At 35.5% G+C, this 25679-nt stretch overlaps 2 protein-coding genes across 2 annotated transcripts; both read left to right on the top strand.

The window, feature by feature from the left end:
* The first annotated feature begins 1572 nt into the window (after window positions 1-1572).
* Window positions 1573-18785, top strand: LeuRS (Leucyl-tRNA synthetase). The gene is made up of 26 exons (XM_080150307.1): window positions 1573-1760; window positions 2337-2449; window positions 3086-3202; window positions 3673-3772; window positions 4168-4286; window positions 5080-5156; window positions 5261-5414; window positions 5913-6049; window positions 6592-6784; window positions 7924-8018; window positions 9325-9496; window positions 9955-10094; window positions 10928-11073; window positions 11364-11545; window positions 11898-11975; window positions 13545-13656; window positions 13995-14106; window positions 14240-14346; window positions 14502-14571; window positions 14730-14937; window positions 15143-15309; window positions 15415-15611; window positions 16257-16399; window positions 16688-16797; window positions 18033-18172; window positions 18517-18785. The coding sequence occupies exons 1-26, from the start codon at window positions 1628-1630 to the stop codon at window positions 18714-18716; spliced, it is 3522 nt and encodes a 1173-aa protein (XP_080006433.1). The 5' UTR covers window positions 1573-1627; the 3' UTR covers window positions 18717-18785.
* A 1372-nt stretch (window positions 18786-20157) lies between these two features.
* On the top strand, window positions 20158-22770 carry Cpsf6 (cleavage and polyadenylation specificity factor subunit 6). Its single transcript, XM_080150308.1, has 2 exons — window positions 20158-20361; window positions 20759-22770. The coding sequence occupies exons 1-2, from the start codon at window positions 20245-20247 to the stop codon at window positions 22121-22123; spliced, it is 1482 nt and encodes a 493-aa protein (XP_080006434.1). The 5' UTR covers window positions 20158-20244; the 3' UTR covers window positions 22124-22770.
* Window positions 22771-25679: the final 2909 nt, after the last annotated feature.

Here is a 25679-nt window from a genome sequence, read left to right on the forward strand (position 1 = left end):
CTTCATACAGGAGGCTGACTCAAGGAGGTCCCCAACTTGCTGGATCATCTAAAATAATGTCCTCATTCATAGACACAGTTCATTCAAGGAAAAAACCAAAAAATAAGTAAGTTTCTAGGTTAGGTTAGGTAAAATGCACTTAAGCCCTGCAGAAGATCTACCTAGCTCACAGGGGTTAGCTTCAGGTAAGTCTTATGCTAATTTTAGCTCTGAATTTGAGTTTCTTGACCTTATAAACCTATATTTTGATATATAACAAGATGTATATTGGAAAATAATGCACTTAACCCCTACGGGCCACCGCCCTAGCCCGCTGGGGCTAGCTTCAGATTAGTCTTATGCTAATTCTAGCTCTGAATTTGAGTTAACTGACCTAAAAAACTTATAATTAGATGTATCACAGCATATATATTGGGAAAAATGCACTTAACCCCTGCGGGCCACCAACCTAGCCCGCTGGGGTCGGTCCCCGACTTGCTGGATTATCTTAAATAAATTCCTCAATAATAGACAAAGTTTATTCAAGAAAAAATATGTAAAAATATAAGTAAGTTTCTAGGTTAGGTTAGGTAAATGCTCTTAAGCCCTGCAGAAAACCAACCTAGCCCGGGGGGGTTAGCTTCAGGTTAGTCTAATGCTAATTTTCGTTCAGAATTTGAGTTTCTTGACCTAAAAAACCTATATTTTGATATATTACAAGATATATATTAGAAAAAATGCACTTAACCCCTGCGGGCTTCCAACCTAGCCCGCTGGGGTCGGTTCCCGACTTGTTGGATTATCTTAAATAAAGTCCTCATTAATAGACAAAGTTTATTAAAATAACCAAGTAAAATTATAAGTAAGTTTCTAGGTTAGGTTAGGTAAATGCTCTTAAGTCCTGCAGAAAACCAACCTAGCCCGGGGGGGGGGGGGGGGGTTAGCTTCAGGTTAGTCTAATGCTAATTTTCGCTCAGAATTTGAGTTTCTTGACCTAAAAAACCTATATTTTGATATATAACAAGATATATATTAGAAAAAATGCACTTAACCCCTGCGGGCCACCAACCTAGCCCGCTGGGGCTAGCTTCAGATTAGTCTAATGCTTATTTTAGCTCTAAATTTGAGTTCCTTGACCTAAAAAACCTATAATTAGATGTATCACAACATATGTATTGGGAAAAATGCACTTAACCCCTGCGGGCCACCCACCTAGCCCTCTGGGGTCGGTCCCCGACTTGCTGAATCATCTTAAATAATGTCCATATGAATAGATACAGTGTATTTAAGTTAAAACCCTAAAAAAAAAACAATTTAAGGTAAGTTTCCACATCAAAATAGATCAAAAAAGCCTAAAAACCCCATTTCCGCAGGGTTTTTCTTACCTAACCTAACCTTAAAATAAAAAATTTTGGATTTTTTTGCCATTTAGATGTAATACCTATAGGACTAGGCTTATATACCAAGTTTGAAGGGTCTAGCTAAATATTTAGACCATTTTGCTCATCGATTACGAATAAATGTCATTACGCCCCCCCCCCCCCCTTATGTAAATTAATACTTGTGGAACTTTTGTAACTTATGCCTGAAATTCTGAAATGCATTTCATGCTACCAACCCTTTGCAGAAGGGAAAGCTTGGTTACAAAATGTCAGGCAGTGACCGGAAAGGGACCTTCAAGGTCGAGTTCCTGAAGGAGGTGGAGCGCAAAGCCCAGCAGAAGTGGGAGGAGATGAAGGTTTACGAGATGGATGCGCCTGACCAGGGGGAGGGAACACCAGGTGATGCTTTAACAATAGATATATAATATACGCATGGATATTATGACATGGAAAAGTTGTCGTCAATTTAGGTTCCTAATATGGTTATCTTCATGCTGTAGGAGGGGAGGGGATGGATTAACGGAGGTGGAGAGGGGGTCATTATTATATCCAGCTACATGTTTACTTTATAAAAAAAACATGATAATCTGGTTTAAGATCCAATAATAAAATCTTTTGTTATGATCAAGTAGACTTGATAATAATATTTTTGTTAGCGATGCTACTCGATTTTACAGCATGGAATTCATTGTATTAGTTTTAGACTCGTAAACAGTAAATACATATGTTTCTTTAATTTTAAAATAATCATAAAATGTACATAGAACTTTCTTGTATTGATTATAAGGTTGCTATGTTTTTAAAATTGTACTTAACTATTACAGGAATCATAACCCAAAGTTTGAAATCATAGGACAATTCTAACATGTTTTGATTAGCAATAAGAGCTATCCGTATATGACGACGGACCGAGCCTAATTATATAAAAGGTTTCCTTTTAAATTTAAAAATTATCTTATATTAATTTCGTTGCAGACGAGAAGTTGATGGTTACCTTCCCCTATCCTTACATGAACGGTAGGCTTCATCTTGGTCACACATTTACTATCTGTAAATGTGAGTTTGCCGTTGGTTTCCATAGGCTAAAGGTAACATAAATATTCTTCAGTTTTTATATTCAGAGATATCTCCTTTCTATCTAAAGGGATATGACAATAGCCAATAAATTATTGTAAATCCAAAATTTTGTATTGAAATATTAGGAAACTAAATCCCAAAAAATTAAAATTTTTAGAATAGTTTCATCAAATGCCAATTTAATTTAACTAAGTGATTATTTTTTTGATAAAAGCATATTTTTTAGGGATGGCAATCCGTCAAATTTTAGACCGGATTCTGATTCTTACAAGAATCCGTCCAAAAAAAGGCGAATTCCGTATTCTGATTCCAAAATTTTTAAAGGCTTTTTTGAAATTAAAGAATTTAAGTGCTACATTTGTCCTAAAAATTAATGTTCTCTATAATTCACTTCCGAAATTCACCAAATTTTAAAAGATATTATATATAATAATGATAATCATTGCCTTCAAAAAGGCGGAGTTGAAAAAAAAACTAAAAACGCTAATTTTAGCCTACCAATTAAGAATCCGAATCCGCTAGGTATTAAAAAACGGATTCCGGGTTCGGATTCCAAAATTGGCTAAAAATTGGGCGGATTCCGGATCCCAGATTCGGATACGGATTGCCAACCCTAATATTTTTATTAACTTAAGTATTTTTTTTAGGGAAAGAAGTGTCTATTTCCTTTTGGATTCCATGTAACTGGTATGCCCATCAAGGCGTGTGCAGATAAAATCAAGAGAGAGCTGGAGACCTATGGATTCCCACCACAGTTTCCTCAGGTTCATCAAACTTTTTATTGTTATTTATTGATTTATATAGATAATTGGATGTAGAATAAACGTTGATATTATGAAATAGGAAAAATTGTCAATTTTATTAGGTTGCAATCATAGACATCATTTTTTGGTCAGTTTGTTTATCCAGTAGAAGTTGAGGGTTGGGGGATTGTGATTATAGCCAGCTACAAGTTTCACTTTATTAGAGTAAATGATAATCTGGTGTAAGCTCGAAATAATAATAAATTCATTTATACATATGTATGTTAGCAAGCATACATTGAGTTTCCCAAACAGCGGCAGGACCTTCAATCAAAATGCCACGGCGATTAGCGATTCTGCAGCTGTTTCTTTGCAGTTCTACGTCACGCAACTTTAAAACATTCTGAAGTTAAAGCACAATGTCAATTCTTTGTGCTTTTAAATCAAAAGACTGTTGTAATCCAGCAAATCTGATTTTCATATTGGTTTAGGAATCTGAAGTAGTAGAGGAGAAAGTGAAATCTGATGAACCTATCATCAAGGATAAATCTAAGGGAAAGAAGAGTAAGGCTGCCGCCAAAACTGGGCCTGGTAAGTGATATATTATTATTTATCCAGTATGGCTTCGAAACCGAAAAATTATCCTTTGGATCAGAACCAATTCTCAGCCATACGGAAAAATCATGTTACTATAAACAATTATCTACGAATAGTAATATGAAAAATCATAATATTAATACCAGTTTTGTTAAACCGGGTCTTCGGAATTAAAACAATAATAATTTATCGTTTTGCTATCCGCGGAAAGCTGTTAATAATACGATGCGATAAATAACTATTCTTGTATTTTTTCCTGCCATTCTAAATCTAACTAATCTAAATATGATAGATTTATGCTATTTTTATTTCCATCGCTTCCCCCATGATTAAAGTTATATACCTGTATAAAATCAATCTTAATTTCTACTAAAAATGTATTTTCCTAGGTAAATATCAGTGGCAGATTATGAAGTCTCTGGGCCTTGAGGACGAGGAAATCAAGAAGTTTGCTGATGTCAACTATTGGCTCCAGTATTTCCCACCCAAAACTGAGATGGATCTTAGAGTAAGTTTTTTATTTATTGAAAAAATATTGAATTGTTTTGCCTATTTGATTAAATCAGTGTATCGTGTAGTGGTCTAGCATTATTTATTTTTAAGGGTCTCAGGAAAAACGCATTTGTCCCAAACGTCGGAGCGGACAAACACAGGAGTGTTAAAACATTAATTTTCTAACGTATTATAAATTCTATACAGGTTAGGCTAGGTTAAGATATGAATTTACAAATAAGCCCCCCAGGGGTTAGGCATTTAAAAACCTATAAGATAGTTTAAAATAGGTTAGGTTAAGTTTCTACTCCGACGTTTTGGACTCCTGCGTTTTTCATAAGACCTTTATAAGTCATAAAACCTGCGACTGTAGCATAACGTGTAGTGCGGCAGATCGTCGTAGTGGGGAAGGATATGGAATCAAATATCGGTTTAAATATTCGATCCTATAACTTCCTTGCTTTATATTATAATATTAATTAAAGACGTTAAAATTGGTTAATAAACATCAGATGCGTGACAATCAGATCATTGTAAAAATGGGGGAAATGCTTTTGCCTGGAATAGGAGCAACACGCCAAAGAGAATGTTCTAAGGTAGTTCAACAAAGGATTTATTGTCTGCAATAGTTGGGTGAAATCTGCAACAAAGGTCTGATCTAGATTATTAACACCCATTCTCATATAAATGGAGGCTAATGAAGACCATAAAAAGGTTTCTGTTTGTGTGTGTAAGTTCACATAGGGAATGATAGATTTTCTTTAAAACATAGGCGAAAGTTTCATTAAAAACAAATCTTTTTGCTTTAGGCCATGGGATTGAGGGTCGATTGGAGAAGAAGTTTTATAACAACTGATGTCAACCCTTTCTATGATTCTTTCGTCAGGTAATTCTATAAAAAAAATGACAATTTAGAACAAAAATATATCAGTATCACATTTTTTTTGTTTATGAGTAAAGTATGTTTAAAAAGCACCTCTTCGTTTTTAGATGGCAATTTGTAAAGCTAAAGGAGAGAAACAAAATTAAGTTTGGAAAGAGATACACCATCTACTCTGCTAAGGACGGTCAACCCTGTATGGACCATGACCGTAGCTCTGGTGAGGGGGTTGGCCCACAGGAGTATACACTCATCAAGATGAAGGTTAGTGGAATTTCTAAAATATATTCTTGAAATAAACAGGAATGGTTTGGACACTGTTATGTTGAACCAACCAATCAAGATATACCTAATGAAATCACCCAAATCGGCCACAATCGCAAATGTGATTGGGAAAGCTTCACTATAAAAAGCTCTCCTATGACACTATCTGTAGGGTTGGTTGATGTACAGCATTAGGATTAGATTTTCCAGTAACACGACTAGATATTAATTAATAAACAATTGTACGACGAGTTAATTGTAAAACGGATGGGCCAACAACACTGTGTGTTTTTGACCAATCCGTATAGTCGGTGGACTATTTAATTTAATGCAAGATTGTACTATAAACCTTAACCTGAAATAAATTAAATTAAAAAAGTTTTTAAGACAACGTTTAAGTAATATGAAAATCAGCTTTGGGTACCATTTCAATATAAACAGTATAATGTACACGCCCTCAAAGTCAGCGATTAAAACAAATAAAAAATCATTGTTTAGGTGAACAACCCAACTGGAAAGTTGGCAGAGTTCTCTAAGAATGGAGTTTACCTGGTGGCGGCCACGCTGAGACCAGAGACTATGTATGGACAAACCAACTGCTGGGTCAGGCCTGATATGGCCTATGTTGCCTGCAAGTAAGTACAAAATGTTTTTTTTGACCACTGCCCCCCCCCCCCCCCGTTCCTTCTATTTATTTTCCAAAAATCCTAGGTATAATATAAAGTAGTAAGGTATTTTTAGTCTGAAGCTATAGATCTCGAAATGTACCGTTCTAAATGGGTTGTATTTTTCAAGGAAGCTTTAAAAATGTCATGTGGTGGTTTAAGGCTATTTTCTTGTCCTATCCCACCTTCCCCTAGTTATTTTCCCTCACCACTGCGGGCCTGTGTTTGCGGTGTCTAATATAACCTTACCTAAAGCAACAAACCAATTTTTTTGTTCCGGGGGGGGGGGGGGGCTGAGGGGGAAATACTCTACAACTTTTAACATGTTTATAAGAATTGAGATAAAAGCAAGTTTTTTTTTACCGTGTAGGCTAGTTATTATGAACTGTAAATATAGAAATAACATATGAAAGTGAAAATGACGTTTTTGCACCCTTGTGTACGGCTTATAAAATGTTTTTCCAATATACTTAAAGTAAGATTTTTCAATAAAATGCCGTTAATTCTATTAGGTTGAAGAGTGGAGAAGTTTGGGTTTGCACTCAAAGAGCCGCCCGTAACCTTTCCTATCAGGGATTCATGGAGACAGAGGGAGATACCGGGGTCGTGGCCCAACTTGTCGGTCAGGATATCCTTGGTATGGCTCTGTCCGCCCCCCTGGCCCACTACAAGACCATCTACACCCTGCCCATGCTAACTATCAAGGTATTCTTAATTGGATATAACCAACAAGAGAATTAATTTGAAAATTCAGAAAAAGAAATATAGACTGATATAAAATGTTTTCATCTGTTATTGTTATGAAAATTGAATTTTTATATACATGAGTATTGAGTATTTCTCGACCAGGGGAAAAACTAAAAAACGGCTGATTAGTTAATAAAGGGGTGGGGGGGTTAATGCAACCATCTCGTAATAAATGATTACATGGCACTTAGAATTCGAATTTAGATCTGAAATTTTTCATGAGTAATCATTGGTAGGCCTATTTCCCCTAAATCGAACCAACAGTTGGAAAAGTAACGTCTGGCGGCTCTGCCGTTTAGCTGTTTTTTTTTTTTTGCCTATTTTCAGGGCAAATTCCATCATTAATTACGTGGGAATCAACTTTTGAAAACATATTTTTGGTTTAATTCATGTTAAATGAGAGCAATAACCATTTTTAAAATTTCTAGTACCAACAGCTACCGGCTAGAACCGTTTGATAAGGTTTTTGAGCGACAAAAAGTATTATGTGGAGATAGGTTTCGTGACTAATTTGCTCTTAAGAAAGCCTAAAAATGGCAAAACGGCTAAGCCGTTAGCTGTTACTTTTCCAACTTTTTGTTCGATTTAGGGAAAATAGACCTACCAAGGATTATTCATGCAAAATTTTAGATCGAAATTCGATTTCTAAGTGCCATTTAATCATTGATTACGAGATGGTTGCATTAACCCCCCCCCCCCCCCTTGAACTTTAGCTACCTATTTTAGTACAATACTTATTTTTTCTATTTTTATTCGTAATATTCATATTTACATTCTTTTCCCTGGATTTGTATCTTTAGTTTCCATACAGGGGTGTATATCTTGCATAATTGACCCTGCTAAGGGAGGGGGGGGGGGGATAAAAAATATGTGGTTGGGGGGGGGGGGGAAATGTAAAAATTAAGAGAACTGAAAAAAAATTCCATTCCCCCACCCCACCCCCTCCTTGTTAAAAAAAAATATGTGGGAGGGGGGATAGAATGATTAAAATATAGAGTTCTTTGAATATTTTTCCATAAAAACTTTTGTAGCAGGGGGAAAAAATTAATCTAGTGCAGAATATACAAACCTGTTTCCATATATTTCTTGCCTTTTAGGAGGACAAAGGAACAGGTGTTGTTACTAGTGTTCCTAGTGATTCTCCTGATGATTGGGCTGCACTCAGGGACCTCAAGAACAAACAACCATTTAGGTATTTTTATTCGAGTATGAGTTCAATTCGAAACCGATTAATATGCGCAGGAATAATTCCGGTTCTAAGCCACACTGCAAAATCATGTTTAACATCGTATTACAGACAATTTGCAATAATACTAAAAAAATATTAGTAATCGCTTTGTTAGCCCGAGGAGCCCTTTAATTTCTACGGAAAGCTGTCTATCAAACAAAACGGTAAATGACTATTATAAACAAGGTTTCTATATACAAAGGGGTAGTAAGGAAACATAAGAATAGTCTAAAAGTATTCCCGGACCTATGTGAAACTTTCCTTAAAAGAAGAGTTCAATCTGTTTAGCAGAATATGAACTTCAGACAAAGAAAACCTTTCTACTTTATATATTTGATATGATTAGATTATTTTATCTTTTAATGACTCTTAACCCTTACAGATCGGGCCCCTATTCCCACCCTAATAGATCGGGGGGGGGGGGGGGTCATATTGACCCCCCCCCCTCTATCTCGGCTTCTGTTACAGATAAAGACGTAAAATTTTTTCTGGTGGTTCATGTGTATTTTTAGAGAAAATTACTTTTTCTAGTCATAGCGGCCAGGCCGCTCCTTAGCCGCTTTTTAGCGGCCAGCCGCTAAATTTTAAAACAGCTGTAGAGCGGCCAATTTTGCAGCTAGGATGACCAAATTTTAGGACGAACTTTTATTTTTTATAATAAAAAAAATACTTTTTCTGATCATCGCCAAAAAACGGCAAATAACGGAAACCGCCATTTTCGGCGGTTACGGCGGTAAAACGGCGGTTGGCGGCGCCAATTAATATTCTTATCTGTTTATTATTGCTCAAGGATTTACCAAAAAAAATTATAGGTCTCTAGCTGTAATAGAAGCCACGATATTCATGATATATGTCTGTAGTAAAAGCCAGACAAAAATCGGTCATAAAGTCGGTCAGGGTGCGGTCAAACGGTCATAACACGACTTTTCTCATAAGGTCATTGATATCTCACCAAAAAAATTTTAGGTTTCTACCTTATATACAAAGTCATAATGTAGAAATTAAGATTTATTTAGAATTTTTTAAAATTTTGGTGCTACCCAACCGACTTTGACCGGACGCCACGACCGACACAGACCAGATATCCTAATAAAATCAACTCTTGCCGACGTATAATTACTAAACTTAAAAAGTCATGAAGTCACAACTCTCTATCTTACCTACAAAAAAAATGACATTGAAAAAATAGAGAGGGGGGTCAATATGACCCCCCCACCCCCCCGATCTGTAAGGGTTAAAGAATAGAGGTCATATTATTTATGGTTTTCAGGGAGAAGTATGGTATTACTGACGAGATGGTTTTGCCCTTCGATCCTGTCCCCATCATTGCCATACCTGACTTTGGGGACCTGGCAGCTGTTACTGTAGTGGACCAGCTCAAGATCCAGAGCCAGAATGACAGGGATAAGCTGGCAGAGGCCAAAGAGATGGTCTACCTAAAGGTATACTACTTAACACTTTTTTGTGGTTGGATTTTTATATAAGTTTATCTTTAATATTTATTTTTTTCTAACGTTTAAGGGGAAATTTCAGCAATCTTAAGGGATAAGATATGGAAGATAAATTGATGTACTTAACCATTGGTGTTAAACAAAGTTACCATTTTTGTGGATTAAAATTATTGGTTGAAACGTTTTGACAATAACTTTTGAACCAACCAATAAAAATTTACTAAAATTCACTAATGTTCTAAAGCCAACGAATATGAAAAAAGAAGTATATAACTTAATCTATTTAACAGTCTAATAGATGTCATGATCTCCTATATTCTCTTCTAATGTATAAGTAACAGGATGTCTGCTTGTAAAAATTAATCACTTTTGATAAAGTTTTAAAAAAATAACAATATTAAATCTTTATGTATGAGGCCTACATTGAATTTATTTAGACTTATTTTTAGGGTTTCTATGAGGGTAAGATGATTATTGGAGAGCACAGCGGTAAGACTGTGCAGGACGCTAAGCCCTTGATCAAGGACACCCTCGTCCAGGCTGGTGACGCTGTAGTTTATATGGAGCCAGAGAAAACTGTCATTTCCAGGTAGAATTATAAGTGACTGCAAATTTAGTTTATAAACATTATTATTTAACAAAGGAACTAACTTTATTTCTATGAAGGGAGAGGTCATTTTCTAGTAAATCCCGTAAAGGTGTGTGTTATAAGGCCTAAAAATAGTAGTAGAACGATAAGGTGCTCTATATATTTGTATTTCCTATTGAATAGAACAATAGGGAAGAAATTTTTTTTTTTTTTTTGATAACCGTACCTGGAATATCTGAAATTTCTATCAAACGCTTTGTTTGGCTCAAACTGACACAAATAAAAAAAAATATAATTATAATAAATCAACCTGTAAAGAATGACTTCTTCCTTTGTTTAATGGTATAGATTGTTCTTAACCTTTACCTTGTACCTATAGAAAACATTATTATTATAATTATATTTTTTTTTAATTTTTGTCAGTTTGAGCCAAACAAAGCGTTTGATAGAAATTTCGTATTTTTTTTAGATAATCCAGGTACGGTTATCAAAAAAAAAAAAAAATTTCCCTATTGTTCTATTCAATAGGGAATACATTTATCTAGAGCACCTTATCGTTCTACTACTATTTTTAGGCCTTATAACACACACCTTTACGGGATTTACTAGAAAATGACCTCTCCCTTTTTAACTTTTAATACCTACCTAATGATCCTACCGTTTATACAAGATTTTAAGATTTATTATATTTCTGAATAGACATGGCATGCTTATTAAGAGACATTTAATACAACCTGTCTCCATAAATAAGTGTTATCTCATTGAGATAACCATCTAAAACCTTAACAACGCTCCATTGATTTTTAAAAATTTCAAATTGATCATGTATTTAGGTCTGGAGATGAATGTGTAGTTGCACTGTGCGACCAGTGGTACCTGGATTACGGAGACCAGGACTGGAAACAGGGAACCAAGAAACTTCTGGACCAACTCAATACTTTCAGTGATGAAGTTAGAAAGAATTTTGAAGGAACTCTTGGTAAGTAAGAAGGCTTTAGAACCCTGATTCTTAGTTTTCGGATAGATGCTTGAAGAAAAAAAAAGAAAATAATACTTCAACCCAACTTGAGGGTTAACACGGTTCTGGATTCTTTAGACGTAGACATGACGAGTTAGGGCATCTTCAAATCTAGTTAAAGTAATACTCGCGCACTAATGATAATATCAGGGGGGAAGGGGGGCTTGGTTATTAACATGGTCGATAATGGTGGTTATCCAATTTGAAGAATGTTAATGAAATATCTAAATCATTCTGTATGATTTATTTAGGCTGGCTCCAGGAGCACGCTTGCAGCAGAACTTACGGCCTTGGCAGCAAACTGCCCTGGGACGAGTCCTGGCTCATTGAAGGATTGTCAGATTCCACCATCTACATGGCGTACTACACAGTAGCACATCTACTACAGGGTGGAACCTATGACTCCAGTAAACCCAATGCCTTGAATATTAAGGTAAGAGTCAAGTTTTTTTTGTCAAAAAACGAAAACAAATTAAGAATTAGGTAGCAAAAAATTAAAATAAAAGATAAAACGTGGAAAGATTTTTAATGTTATTTATCTAGATGATGATGCATAAAATTACCATTCCTGTAGATTATAATTTGTGATTGAAATGTTATTACACTTACTTAATGAACCAACCAATGAAAATTCAATAAATTATAAAAGTCCCCAAAGTTGTTAACTTAAGCCAACGAAAAATAGAACGTTATTATAAAACTTTAGGGACTAGTGTAATAGACAGCCCAATGTCCTTTTCCTCCTTGCATTATACATGTATTGATTTAGTTTTGATTATATTTAGGCTGCAGACATGACAGCTGATGTTTGGGATTATATTTTCCTTGGGGCTGCAATGCCCAAATCTACACCCATACCAAAGGTATATTCATGATCTTGCTTGGCGATTTTAAAAACATTTTCAGTAGGTATGGCTTCTAAGCTGATTGTAATCTGTTTATTATATCGTATTACAGTCATTTTTCCACGAATATTCAAATAAAAATCATAATATTAATACCAGTTTTGTTAGCTTGGGCCTTCGGTCCCTTGGAGGTAACAAAAAATGGCTTTAATCATATGTTTTTTTTCTATTTTGGTATCCGCGGAAAGCTGTCGATCGATAATGCGTTGAGATTAATAACTGTTCTGTTACTTAAATATTCCTTTTATAAGCCCAGATACAGGGTGCGCCACATAAATCCGGACTTTTTCTTGTTTTTAAACAAATAAACATAAAATCGTCAATTTTAAAGATTTTATTGAATTTTAAAAACTGGGAAGCAACCTAGGTATATGACTATTAGATTATTTGATAAAATCGCCGCCAGCCTCAATCACTGCCTCTACCCGCCCCCTGAACCGCCCGCCGACCCTGGTCACCATGTCCCTGTTCAAGCAGGCGAAGTTCTCCATGATAGGAGCAATAAGAGAGGTCTTTTTGGTATGGGCGCATCTATTGGTTCATGCTTAAATGGCGCTTTAGGCCCAAAAGTCCATTGAGTTATGATCGGGGCTGCTGGGAGGCCACATCTCATTAAGGACGTGAGTAACCGCAGGATCCAAATTAACCCATCTTTAAAGCTACCCTTTGACACGGCGGCTCTTATTTGGGCCACAGTTAAGCTAGAACAACGTTTTATATCTTTTTAAAAATGGCATGAAGATCAAGATAGGGTTATCAGCGCAATACATAGTCTAAAACGAGTTTCAAGGTTCCATATGGGCCCCTGAAGTCAAGAACCGAGAAATTTTCAAGATTTTTGACGTTTTTTACATCTTAAAATCTACCACGATCCACTTTGTCGGAGTACTTCAGCCAAGTCAGCTGGGACAGAGAGCTCTAGTCTTTTCTAGTGTTTTCACTAGGTATCTGATAGTATCTCAAGCAAGTTTCATTAGTCCATCTCGCCTACAGATGGCCTGAGGCCAGATTTAGTAGGCTCAAGTCATAAATCCACGGTAAACTATCTGCGCAATTCGAATCTGCCTTGTTGAACTTATGCACGGCCAGCTCGGCGTACACGTCCTCCATCGTCCAAAGATTTTCATGGGCAAAAAGGTCATTACCTAAGCTTTTTATAGTGGGGTCAAACGTCCTGATTGGTTAAGTAGTTTTGGCGCTATGGCCGTTTAAAAAAAGTCCGGATTTATGTGGCGCACCCTGTATATGTATTTTTTCAATATTAATGTTTCTGTGAAATAAGATTGTTACCTATATTTTTTTTTATCAAATATCTATACAATTAGATTTATAATTTATGTAATTGTCCAATTAGAGCCGCAATAAGAAAATAAATAGCATTTCTATTCTTTAATGACTAGTATAGAATACAGAGAAAAGATGTTGTAGCAGATTAGAACCCATTTTTATTTTAATAACAAATGATCAAATTTACAGAATACATGTGATACTAAAACTATTTCATACCATTGACTGACATTGTTTTAGGAAGCCTTGGAGCGTCTGCGACGTGAGTTTGAGTACTGGTATCCTTGTGATATCCGTGTGTCTGGCAAGGATTTAGTTCCTAACCATCTTACATATGCTCTTTACAATCATCAGGAACATTAAATTCATAATCTTTTGAATAAAAGTTGCAGGATGTCTATCTTTATGAAGCGAAGGAACTCGCCAACCGCTGGACCAATACATTAAAAGCTCTATTTTTGCTTGAAAACATTATATAAAATGATATTAATTAAGTGACGTGCTCATTGATTAACGAGAGATTCACATGAGGAGATGAAAAAGGGGAAAGCCAGTTCTTCCTAACATCTAGTTTGGAGGGGGGGGGGGGGTGACATCCTTCTTCTACACACCGCACCAATCCAATTGAAAGTTAATTTGCACATTTAAAGCAATAAAAAAAGGAATGTTGAATTTATTTTGTATGACACTAGGCAATGTGGCCAGATCAGCCAAACAACTGGATCAGGGGAATCAGAGCTAACGGTCATCTGCTCCTAAATTCAGAAAAAATGTCAAAATCTACCGGAAATTTTATGACTCTTAGGAATGAGGCTTTTTGAACTTAGTAAAGAATAAATACTTTTATGTTTGCTTACCTTACCTCTTTATCAGTAACAAAATAAGCCGCGAAATATATTACAATTTAATTACAAAATTCTAAAGAACTTATTATATAGTGAGGCTATTGACAAGTTTTCAGCTGATGGTATGAGACTTGCCCTTGCTGACGCTGGTGACACTGTAGAGGATGCTAATTTTGTTACTTCTACCGCTGATGCAGGTTAGCTTATTGCCTTTTTGGACTTTGACAACATTATTAAATTCTGTGAAATATAAAAAATTCTAAACTTATTCTAGACATGGATTTAACTCACAGACAAAAATATTTTACTTCCTGCGGATCCTTTATTATACCTAATTTTTTTTTTATGTTAGGTATCCTTCGTTTGTACACTCTGATTGAGTGGGTTAAGGAGATGCTAGCTGATACCAATATTAAGTCCAGGTATAATATTCGCTACAGACAAAAAAGCTTACTTTTTTATAGAAGGATATCTTCTACAATTACGTTTTTATTATTCAAATAATATATACTTATACTTTTTTTAAAGATAAAAGTGAGGTGTTGAAATAATCTAAAAAATTAATTATAATTTTATTTAGGACGAAGAACCCAACCTTCCACGACACTGTATTTATGAATGAAATGAATTTGAAACTGAAAGAAGCTCACGACGCCTATGACAAGCTCCTCTTCAAAGAGGCCTTGAAAACCGGTTTCTTTGAGCTGCAAACCGCCCGAGACAAGTACAGAGAACTGTGTGGAGAGGATGGTATGTGTAAGGATTTGGTGATGCAGTATATTGAGTGGCAGGAATGGATATACAATATACGTGGATATTATGACAGGGGAAAGTTTGTCGTCAAATTAGGTTGCTATCATTTATTGGTCAGTTCATTCATCCAGCAGTAAAGGAAGGGATGGGGTATAGTTATTTTAGCCCGCTGAAAAATTGACTGTTAAGAGGACTTGGAAAATCTGGCGTAACATCCAAGTAATAATATATCCATTATGACAGGCAATAATTCTCTCCGTCATCTGTCCTCACATTTGTGAACATATTTGGGAGTTGTTGGGCAAGAAAGAGTCTATTCTGAATACAGCCTGGCCAGTCCCTGGTCCTGTTGATATTACGGTCATTCAGCAGTCACAATATCTCATGGATGCTGTTAGAGATTTCAGGTAAAGTACATTCTTACCCTGTTCTAAGCATTACCCTCATTAATATTCAAAAGGTCACTATTTTATGAAGCTGAAACTCACTTTTGAACATAATTTTTTGTTTAGGTTAAGATTAAAGGCACACATGACTCCTGCTAAGGCAAAGAAGGGAGGCGCCGCTCCTGCTGCTGTTGAGGCAGCAACCCACTGTACAGTGTACGTGGCCAAGTCTTACCCTGCCTGGCAGTGCACAATTCTGGACACCATGAGGGAGATGCACAATAAGGGGGTCACAGACAAGAAAGCTATCAGCGTAGAAATGGGTAAGTCGCTTTATGTCGTATATACTTAAGACTGCACCCATATAAACTAATATCCCAAGACTATGCGAAGAATTTTTAAAATGGAGAACTCAATCAGTGAAGTTGTTGGTGAAATCTTAATGGATGGACAAAAAACCTTACTAACACCCTTATGTAAAAGTAACATGATCTCTATTTGTCTGTCTGTACGGAAGGATCTCGCTAACCACTGGATTTATAAGGCTCTGCTTTACAGTTTAGATTCTGTTAGGTCCTGGAAACTTACTACTATAACTAATACTAGCGGCTACGCCCCCTAGAAGCCTCTAGGGGCACTTAAGGTAGGATAGGGAAAAGTCGACCTCATCCCATTTTAAATTTGAGTTTCAAAAGAGTAAAAAAATATTTTTTTTTGTGAGGGGGAGGGGGGTGAAGACACTTTCCCCAAAAATAGTTTAAAACCTTCCCAGGACCTATAAGAAGCTTCGCTGTAAAGGTTAACAATATCGGTTCAGCGGCTAGCGAGATCCTTTGGGACAGACAAAAAACGTTTATTACTTTATATAATAGGATTGACTAAAGTGTATTAAGATAACAGAACAAATAAAATATGTTTGTTTTTTAACAAACATTAGAGAATTAAATTGTTTCAGAATTATATCTTAGGTAAGAAGGCAGAGTTGAAGAAGTACATGAAGAAAGTGATGCCTTTCGTAGCTTTCATGCAGGAGAGAGTTGATACCGTAGGTGTTTCTGCTCTGGACACTTCTCTTCCTTGGGATGAAATGGATGTTCTTGTTAAAAATAAGGTAAATATAAAATCTTTAATAATCCTTTATTATGAGGTTTTTTTTTGAAAATCTTTGAGAATGCTGGTGAGGGAAGCAGTATAATGGTTTTTTGGCTATTTTTCTGATCTTCCCGCCCTCCTTTAAAGGTTAGGGGCGAAGCAACTATTTAATAATAACGATAATGTAATTCTGCCAAAACTAAGTAATAAAATGTTGTCTTAAAAAAAACTATGTTCTTGAAAATCATAAAAAAAATTTCGATCCTACCATTTTAAGGACCCTAATAAGATTATTTTTTGTTTTTAGGATTATATTGAGTCAACTCTGCAGCTGGAAGGTTGTGACCTTGCCTGGAGCACAGACCTGGGAGAGAGAGGAGAGGATTGTAGGCCTGGTCAACCAATGATTATGTACAGGTGTGTATTAACTATTAACATCGTTAATATTATGTATATTAATAGATATTGGATGTTTCACCAGATTCTCATGTATTCTCATAAAATAATATTCGCAGCTGTCTAAAATAACATTGCTCCCTACCCATTAGGGTGGGTTCATATCGGAATTAGACAAAGCGGGGATATGCAACAGATAAAATTAACCTTAAAAACATTTCTGGCCGAAAAAGAATTTTAAAAAATTGAGTTTTAGAACACGACCACTTAAAAATATAATTCATTACTTATTAGTATGCAAAGACGACATTCAATTTTTTTTTGAATCAGAACTATGGCTTCATGGTGCTCCCTGGAAAGGCCTTGAGGAGCTGAATCAGGAACTTTTGTCCGTTTCAAAATATCTCGTTCCTAGCCTTAGAAATCACTAAAAAACCAAAATTTTTAAAGGTTTATTGAGAATTGTCCAATTTGTAGAGGTTTTTTAGATTTTATCAGGCTAGGAACGAGATTTTTTTGAAACGGACAAAAGTTCCTGACTCAGCTCCTCAAGGCATTTCCAGGGAGCACCATGAAGCCATAGTTCTGATTCAATAAATTTTGACTCCCATTTACAAATAGCTATACAATTGAATGTCTGGTCGTCAGCGGTTTTAAGACTTAGGATAAATTTTAAATCACCCAGAGGTGTATTATATCTATATAAATTGAGTGCAGATCCCCGCTTTGGCCTCAGAAAAAAAATGTCCAAAATCGACCCACCCTACTACCCATCTCATTTATCCTAACCACTCCCCTTCTACTGTCAATAAATATCCACATGTATCATTTATCCATTGTTTTGTTATCCTGTTTATATCCTAGATTATTGAAGAAAATTCTCTAAATCTACTTACTTTGAAAGCTATTTTAGGCAACTTCAAATTCTGAAATAAAGCATATTGGGGCAAGGCAAGTCTTTGCAAGAAAGAAATTTCACAATCCTCTTTACACAATTTCTATCTGTCTGTAACCGCTGAACCGATATGTTTCTCCTTTACCATGTAGCTTCTCATAGGTCCTATTTTGGAAGAGAATGAAAACCACCACCATCTCAAGTTTAATCTCCTCTAGAATAAAATACCCCTCCTCCCCCATCTAAAGCCGCTATTATTTGATAAAGGAGTCATGAAAATCTACTAAAATCCTTCAGCTTTTTAATTTTGAATGTTTTTTTTTAATCTTGGCTGGTTTTAAATTGTTACTTAATATTTCAGAACAGAGGAAAGTGTAAAGTTAGGATTTACGAACAACCAGGCATATTCTGGACTATTTAGTGTGGAGCTACCCATCCTTCAGGGAGATACTCCCGCCAAGATTGCTCTCAGGCTGGCTAGAACTGAGAGAGGAGTAAAAGGTAATTAAGAACATCAAATCGGATATACAAATATTTCTTTTCCCGATAAATATGGCCAAATAGATAACCGCAATAACTACAGGGGTCCAGAATTATCCCTTATAAGGACATTGGACCAAAAGAAACACAGCGTAGAAACAGTCCATCCATGTTATTGGTTAGAACGTTAACACATTTTGGTACTAAAGGACAGATTTTTTTACATTTCATGTACATATAATAAACCAGCTATGTAGCCAATCGTTTGTCCGTAAGCAGCCCTCAAAGTTACCAAAAAAATACCTTCTTTCGTATTATATCAGACTATCCCATTTTGTTTGTTTTAGAAATATTTTTTGTTTTAGACGCTCGCCGTGTTGAGTTATACCAATGGGCTGACCCCGTGCTAGGACCCCGCAAGATTCCCGCCCTTGACAAACCCATGGAGGGACTCGTTCCCGTGCCCCAAGACGCGGTCTTCACCATCGATACGGGTGCGAAAACTGTCAATTGCGGCACTGAAGTGTGCCCGGCCCTGGTTTACAATGTGACCACTTCATCTTAGCGTTGTTTATTTGTTCATTTATCATTCTTGTTGATTCGTTGAAACTATCAATAAACTTAAAATAATATGTAGTATAGTGTCTGTTATTTATCTGTCGGTTTGTAGCAAATCTTAGTTGATCTGCCTTACTGGGACGCGTCTTCAATAGACTGGAATAGTACTGAATCTAAGCCATACTGAAAAATCGTGCATCGTTTAGTATTAAATTTTCCACTGAAATGAAAAATCACTAGATTATAATTCACCCTCTTAGATGATTAGCGTAAATGTCGTTTTCCCAAGAATAGTTATTTTATCTCGTCATGTTTTCTCCTTATTTGTATATGATTTGTATGAGAGAAAAAGGTTTTGTTTTATTTACATTGGTTTATATATTTTTTTTATTTGGTTTGACTGACATTAAGATCCTTAAATATATTGGATTTGTTATCAACTAAGAAATAGTTTCTATGGATATTAAGGGGAAAATTGTTGATAAAGTTTTTGTCCATTTAGTCCCCAACTCCCCGCTATTCCAACATGGCCGACACATGATAAACAAGGGGAAGCCGTGCAATTTTATATATGTTTGATTTATTTTAAATTATTAAATTTTTGAAGTGTCAGCAATTTATCAGAATTTCATACAGTGAAATATTTTTCGTTAAGCGATTTAAAAATGTTTTGTATGCATAACATGTCTGTTTTTAGGTTGTTTTAACGTGTTTTTATCTAAAATTTGTTCTATTTTTTTATTATCGAAGCTTTTGCATTAAGGACATATTTTCATAAAGTAAATTATTTTTCAAGGAAATTATTCTTTGTTTAGCGATGTTAGAATGTCCATATTATTTATAAAATGTCTTGTTATTAGGTTGTACTGTGTTTATACCTATGTTAAGTTTATTATAAAATAAAATTAAAAACTTACATTTAGAGGCACACAGTAGAAGTGGGGTGTATCCACCTAGGCATAGTTTAGAAGGGGTGTGAATACACCCACGTACACACCTCTACGTACCTCCACCTTGACAAGTGACCCCCCCCCCCCCCCCCTTGAAAAAGTAATAACCTAAGCCTGTTCACTCTTCAGCGAGATCTTAATGGACAGACTGTTATTTTTTGAAATATTCTATTGTTTTTAAAGTTATTTTAATAGTTACACGATTGTTTTAACTATCAATAATATTTAAATAATCCCATTACTTTGTCTTAAATTTTCACAGCATAGTTAACTTTTTTTCTATTATTTTATAAGATGATTCCTAGCCTCTAAATATTCCAATCCTTTTCTTCTTTAAATCTTATTAATTTTATTATTTCTGCAAATTAACAATCTAACACAATAGATATTTTATTACTTTGATATCACACTAGATTTTCATGTGTTCCAATAAAGTAAAATTCGTATTGGAATTGAAGATCGACAATTTTTCCCCTGACATAATATCCACGTTTATTCTGTACCTATTGATTTCTAAAACTAAATTTCATTTTTATTTCAGAAGTAAGAACATTGAGCTGTGTATAATCCCGGACCAGTGTAAAAATGGCCGACGGAGGGGTGGACATAGATCTTTACGCAGACGTAGAGCAAGAGTTTCCCAATGATGAACTCAATGAAAATACAGATTTATACGATGATGTTCTAACAGCTGGCAAAAAGGTAATATTTATATTATACCTTAGCCTTTTTATGTTTTGATGACACATTTTTATTACAAAAGTAGTGCAGCAACAATAAGCTTATTAAAGAGAACGTGTAAAAGTATGTTCATTAAAAATGTTGACTGTTACACAGCCAGTACGTATTATTTGACAAAAAAAAAGCGCGGTTGGCAATACAGTACATTGTACAGCTTTGAGCCTATGTCACTACTTTGGACGTAGACCAGATATGTAGAGTAGCCGCTCTTCAAAAAAAATGTTTTGTGTCAGAAAGCAAATGTATTTTCGTTGAAAGATATTGGATTAAAAATAAGTATATACTTAATTTGTCCTTCCATAGGGTACAGAACTGGCTTAATTATTTATTTATTTATTTAATATATTTTCTCTATTAGGATGAGAAACCTGATATCAGCGGCAAAATGTCAGCAGGTAGTGCAGCCTCTGCTGCTGCTGCCTCTGGTCAACCAAAGCTGAAGACTGAACGTGTGTTTCAGCTGTATGTTGGCAATCTCACCTGGTGGACTACGGACCAAGATATTCAGGACGCAGTCGAGGGTGTTGGCGTTCCTGACTTTGTTGAGGTCAAGTTTTATGAAAATCGTGCTAATGGCCAGAGCAAAGGTTTTTGTTGTGTTAGCATTGGCAGCGAACAGAGCATGAAGAAGGTGATGGAGTCCCTGCCTAAAAAATCTTTGCAAGGACAGAATCCTGTCGTAACCCTCGCCAACAAGCAAAATTTGCTGCAATTTGAGTCTCAGTCCAAAACCAGGCCTGTGCCGCCACCTGCCAAGCCACAAGCTCCCGTTGCAGCCCCACCAACTGGCTACAGGCCACCGTTAGGTGCTCCAGGCGCAAGACCAGCCGGTCCTCCGGTTAATGTTCCACCTCCTGGTTTTGGTGCGCCACCACCTGGTTTACGCCCTCCTCCATTGTCTCATCCCCCGCCTGGACTAAGGGGCCCCCCACCTGGCATGCCTGGAGTTCGGCCTGGAATTCCACACCTGGCTGCACCACCTCCAGGAATGCCTGGTGTGCCCCATGTCAGAGCTCCACCACCAGGCATGCACGGTGGCCCACCACCTATTGCTGGTGTTCATGTGAACCCAGCATTCTTTCCACCGGCTAGCGCAGCTCCTGTCTATCATGAACCACAAGCTGCCCATGGTTTGTCAGAAGCAGAGTTTGAAGAAATTATGACCCGCAACCGCACAGTTTCTAGCAGTGCAATCGCCAGAGCTGTTCAGGACGCTGCTAACGGGGAATATCCAAGTGCTATTGAAACCCTCGTAACAGCTATCTCCCTGATCAAACAGAGCAAGGTTAGCTCAGATGAACGTTGTAGAATTTTGATTACAAGTCTACAGGACACATTGCATGGCATTGAAAGTAAAAGCTATGGCTCAAGATCATCCCACCATAGGTCGTCACCTGACCGCAGACACAGATCATCATACGGTCACCACAGATCACCCGACAGATATGCGAGAGACAGATCACCAAGATATGAGGATCGCTACCGCGAGCGTGACAGGTCTCGCAGCCGCGATCGCGATTACCGCCGCGAGGAGAAGTATTACGATGACCGCTACAGAGAAAGAGAGCGTGAACGTGAGCGCGAGAGACAGCGTGGAGGAGGAGGAGAGGAACGGGACAGGTCTGATCGGGGAGATAGGGATCGCGAAAGGGAGAGGGAGCGGCAGCGTGGGGGAGGTGCCGAGGAACAACCCAGGATTAAGGATGAGAGGGAGCGCAGATAAATATTATGCTAGAGCTTGATTCCAATCTAAATGGGCAATATCCATAAGTAAACACACAATAAACTTTTATTCTCTTTTCTACACAATTTAACAATATAAATTTTTCTTTGTTATTTGATAAAAATAACAACTCAAAACCTAACATAATTTTGTTAAACCTTGGGAAACCACTTAGGTGATAGTTTAAGACAGGTAAGGTTAAGCTGGGGTAGTGTGAGCCCCATAGGTTTAGGCTCTTAGAAGTTAAGTGTTTTATTCACATGGTAAGAATTATGGATCACCCTTTTTTAATTAATTTTCAAAACATAAATTAGAAATTGGAAATTTTAGAAATATTTGGCAACTTGTTAGCCTACATTTTTCACTGTTTTGTTTTTACCTTTTACTTGATTTAGTTTTAAATGCAGATAAAACTTTGTAAACAATATTGTAATGAATGTTGTAAAATGATTTTAATTGTATTTGCTTCTTATATTCCACTATGGAATAAGTAAAGAAACCAATCTAAATATTATCAACCCAAAATGATTACAACAAGGCCACGGCCGAAACATCATATAAATCTCAAAATTACTGCTAGAAACCTTTCAACAGAATTCTATTCGTGATTTTATTGTATATTTCTTTAATAAAGTGTTTTTTCAAAATTTGTTTTATATTTATTCATAGTATGTATTGTAAGCAATCAACTCAAGAATTCTTTAAAAATTTGCCTGCATTGTGTATCAAAGATACTTAAGTTGATTTTTTACAGGATATTTTGTTTTTGTAAATAAATGAAAGTATGGATCTGAATCCTATGATAAATGTGTAAAACTCGGCTGTGATAATAGACATCCCATTGTATTATAAGGTGCACAGATTAATATTTTCATCTAACCAGAATACTTGAAGAATATTAGGCCAAATCATAAAAATGAATTTTAATCAGGGGTTTAGTGTTTAAGAAAATTATTATAATGGGAAATTAATAGCATATGAATTCTAAATATATAAAAAAAATCTATTTAAGTATAAGGCAAATTTAATTTGTATTGTAAATCCAGGTTATGTCTGGAGTTCATGATATTATTTTTAAGTTCGATATTAATTAATTTTGCTGATTTCATAGCTTTAGATATTTAAGTTTTATAATTTCATTACACAACAACTTAACTGTTTCTTATTTCTGTTAAAAGATTTTTTTATTCAACTCTCATATGAACTTTTAGTATCTACATACCTTTAGCTCCCCAACGTCTTTGAACTTTTTTTTGTACAAAATACATCTTAAAATTCCTCCCTTAAAAAAACATCCATATTAAATGTTATATATTTCTTTATTCTCTTGTTCATCCAGGGTTTGTCTGGATTTATGATTTTTAACGATATAATAACGATTTGACAAACAGAATGCATTGAAACTTCACCCAATAAGAATCAATACCTGATAACGAATACTGAATGGAAAAAGCATTATCTAATATAACTCTAAAACAACGTAAGATGTTTAAGTTGGATATCTGTTCATGTTCATTCTTGTAAGATATTAAGCATTTAATGCATGCACATTATCTAATCTAGAACTTGTTTAACCTAATTCTGTTCACCCAGGGTTTGTCTGGGTCTTAAATTTTCGTTGATATGACCAGCCATTATTGTTTTTGGTTGTTAGAAAATTCCTTGAACGGCATTATATAGTCAAGTAAAATAAAAAGGGAAATCACAGAAGAGGGGGGGGTGGGGGGTGGGGAATCAATATTGAAATTCTTTAAAACCATACCTAAAAATTCTTTCACTTTGATAAATACTACCTAATGAATGCAGGGTTGGCATATCGGGCGGGCGGTTTTGGGCCGCTTTTTATCGGTCCTTTTGGGCAGATTTGGGCACCCTCTTGTTTTAGATGGTGAAAAAAGGAGAAGGGTGAAAAAACAGGGAAGGTGGGCCTATTTTTTGGGTGATATTAACTAATATATAAATTAGTAGGCTTGTTTTAGTATCTAGAGAAGGATTTTGCTAACCGCTGAACCGATATGGTTCTCCTTTCCAGTGGAGCTTTTATAGGTCCTGAGATGGTTTTAGGCTATTTTATTTCTAGTAATAAGTCTCGGTATTGTTTTATGCTCTTTTATATCCTTTTTATATGCTTTTTACGACATTTGCTTAAAAGGGTCCCCAAAACCCTTTTGGGTAATCGCCAATCGGGCTGCCCGCTATCGAAAAAAGTGCCCGATATGCCAACCCTGAATGAATGATATATTATTGTACACAAATAGAAATTTAAGTTACTGGAATGTGTTTCATGATTTTTATTTATTAAAGTTTAGGTATCCCCCCCCCCCACACACTTACTATTTTTAATTTGGAAAGAATCTATTTATAGATCTCGTAATACAAGTGTTAAGTGCATTTATTAAAATCTTAGGGACCAAAAAAATTACATCTTTTGAACAACAAAGAGAGAGGTAGGTTTCGGGTAAAATCCGTAAAGGTTATGTGTTATAAGTTAAAAACAGTAGTAAAACGATAAAAATCTATTCTTACTTTGAAAATAAATTTTTTTGTCTATACATAGTTCTTTTCAATCAGAAGTACAAATATTTATTGAATATTATCGTTCTACTACTATTTTAAGCCTTAAAACACACACCTTTTTGGATTTTACCCGTAACCTACCCCTCCTTTAAAAAAAATACGTCTCTTGTATTAATTTTTCGTAATAACTACCCAATTGATATTGATAGGAAACTATCTATACAGGAGTTTATAAGCTTTATAGGATTTTTTTTATGTACAAAATACCGTGTTTTGCGGGATCTCTACAAAAATCCTTATCCTATGCCCTTTAAATCATGAAAACACACTCCAATCTTTGCTAATTTGTGCACCCAGGGGTTGTCTGGGTTTAATTAAACGGTAGAAGTTCCCACTTAATTAAGAACTATGGGGTATTAAATCAATGACAAACAAAAAAATGCTTTAGGGTTAAATTGATACCTACTTAAAAACTAAATGGAAAAATACCATGATACAATTGTAAGATTAATTGTAAGTTCATTGACTTGCTTTACATGCTTCTTTACATATTGAACACTTGTATTCTAAGGTTATGTTTTAGTTCAGTTAGGATTAGCTTAAACCATTATCCCCCCAAAAAAACAATTTTTTATTAAACATTTTTATAGGGATTTTTTTTTATATAGATATTGCATAGGTAGTAAAAGTAAACTTACCAAAAAAATAAGAAAAATATACTAAAACATAAAAATAAGTTTAAAAGCGGTCACCTTATATTTCTTGAACCGTGGCGTATTTACCGCTTTTCTTCAATGCAATGCAATGGAGATTTTTTGTAAGAACTCCAAAAGAGAATCATTTAGGCCTTTATCTTGACGTCATTATAATCGAATTTTGTTGTATATTTTAAGTTTTTTATCGCATCGTATTATAGATAGCTTTCAGTATGTCTGGGTAATTCATAGGAAACAGTAAATTTTAGATTTATAGTTAACTATTAGAAACTTACGAGTCAATACCCCCAAAAATATAGGTAGGTACTTAATTGTAATAAGTT

The sequence above is a fragment of the Acartia tonsa genome, chromosome 2 (genome assembly GCF_053477335.1).
Source record: "Acartia tonsa isolate MP-2025a chromosome 2, ASM5347733v1, whole genome shotgun sequence".
NCBI lineage: Eukaryota > Metazoa > Arthropoda > Copepoda > Calanoida > Acartiidae > Acartia > Acartia tonsa.

What these genes read in the sequence shown, in the direction of transcription:
- Cpsf6 (XM_080150308.1), top strand. Translation starts at nt 20,245, where the DNA reads ATGGCCGACGGAGGGGTGGACATAGATCTTTACGCAGACGTAGAGCAA. An exon ending in TTCTAACAGCTGGCAAAAAG is followed by an intron (nt 20,362 to 20,758) that starts GTAATATTTATA and finishes TTTCTCTATTAG; the next exon opens with GATGAGAAACCTGATATCAG.
- LeuRS (XM_080150307.1), top strand. Translation starts at nt 1,628, where the DNA reads ATGTCAGGCAGTGACCGGAAAGGGACCTTCAAGGTCGAGTTCCTGAAG. An exon ending in AAGAGATGGTCTACCTAAAG is followed by an intron (nt 9,497 to 9,954) that starts GTATACTACTTA and finishes ACTTATTTTTAG; the next exon opens with GGTTTCTATGAGGGTAAGAT. An exon ending in AGCTATCAGCGTAGAAATGG is followed by an intron (nt 15,612 to 16,256) that starts GTAAGTCGCTTT and finishes ATTATATCTTAG; the next exon opens with GTAAGAAGGCAGAGTTGAAG.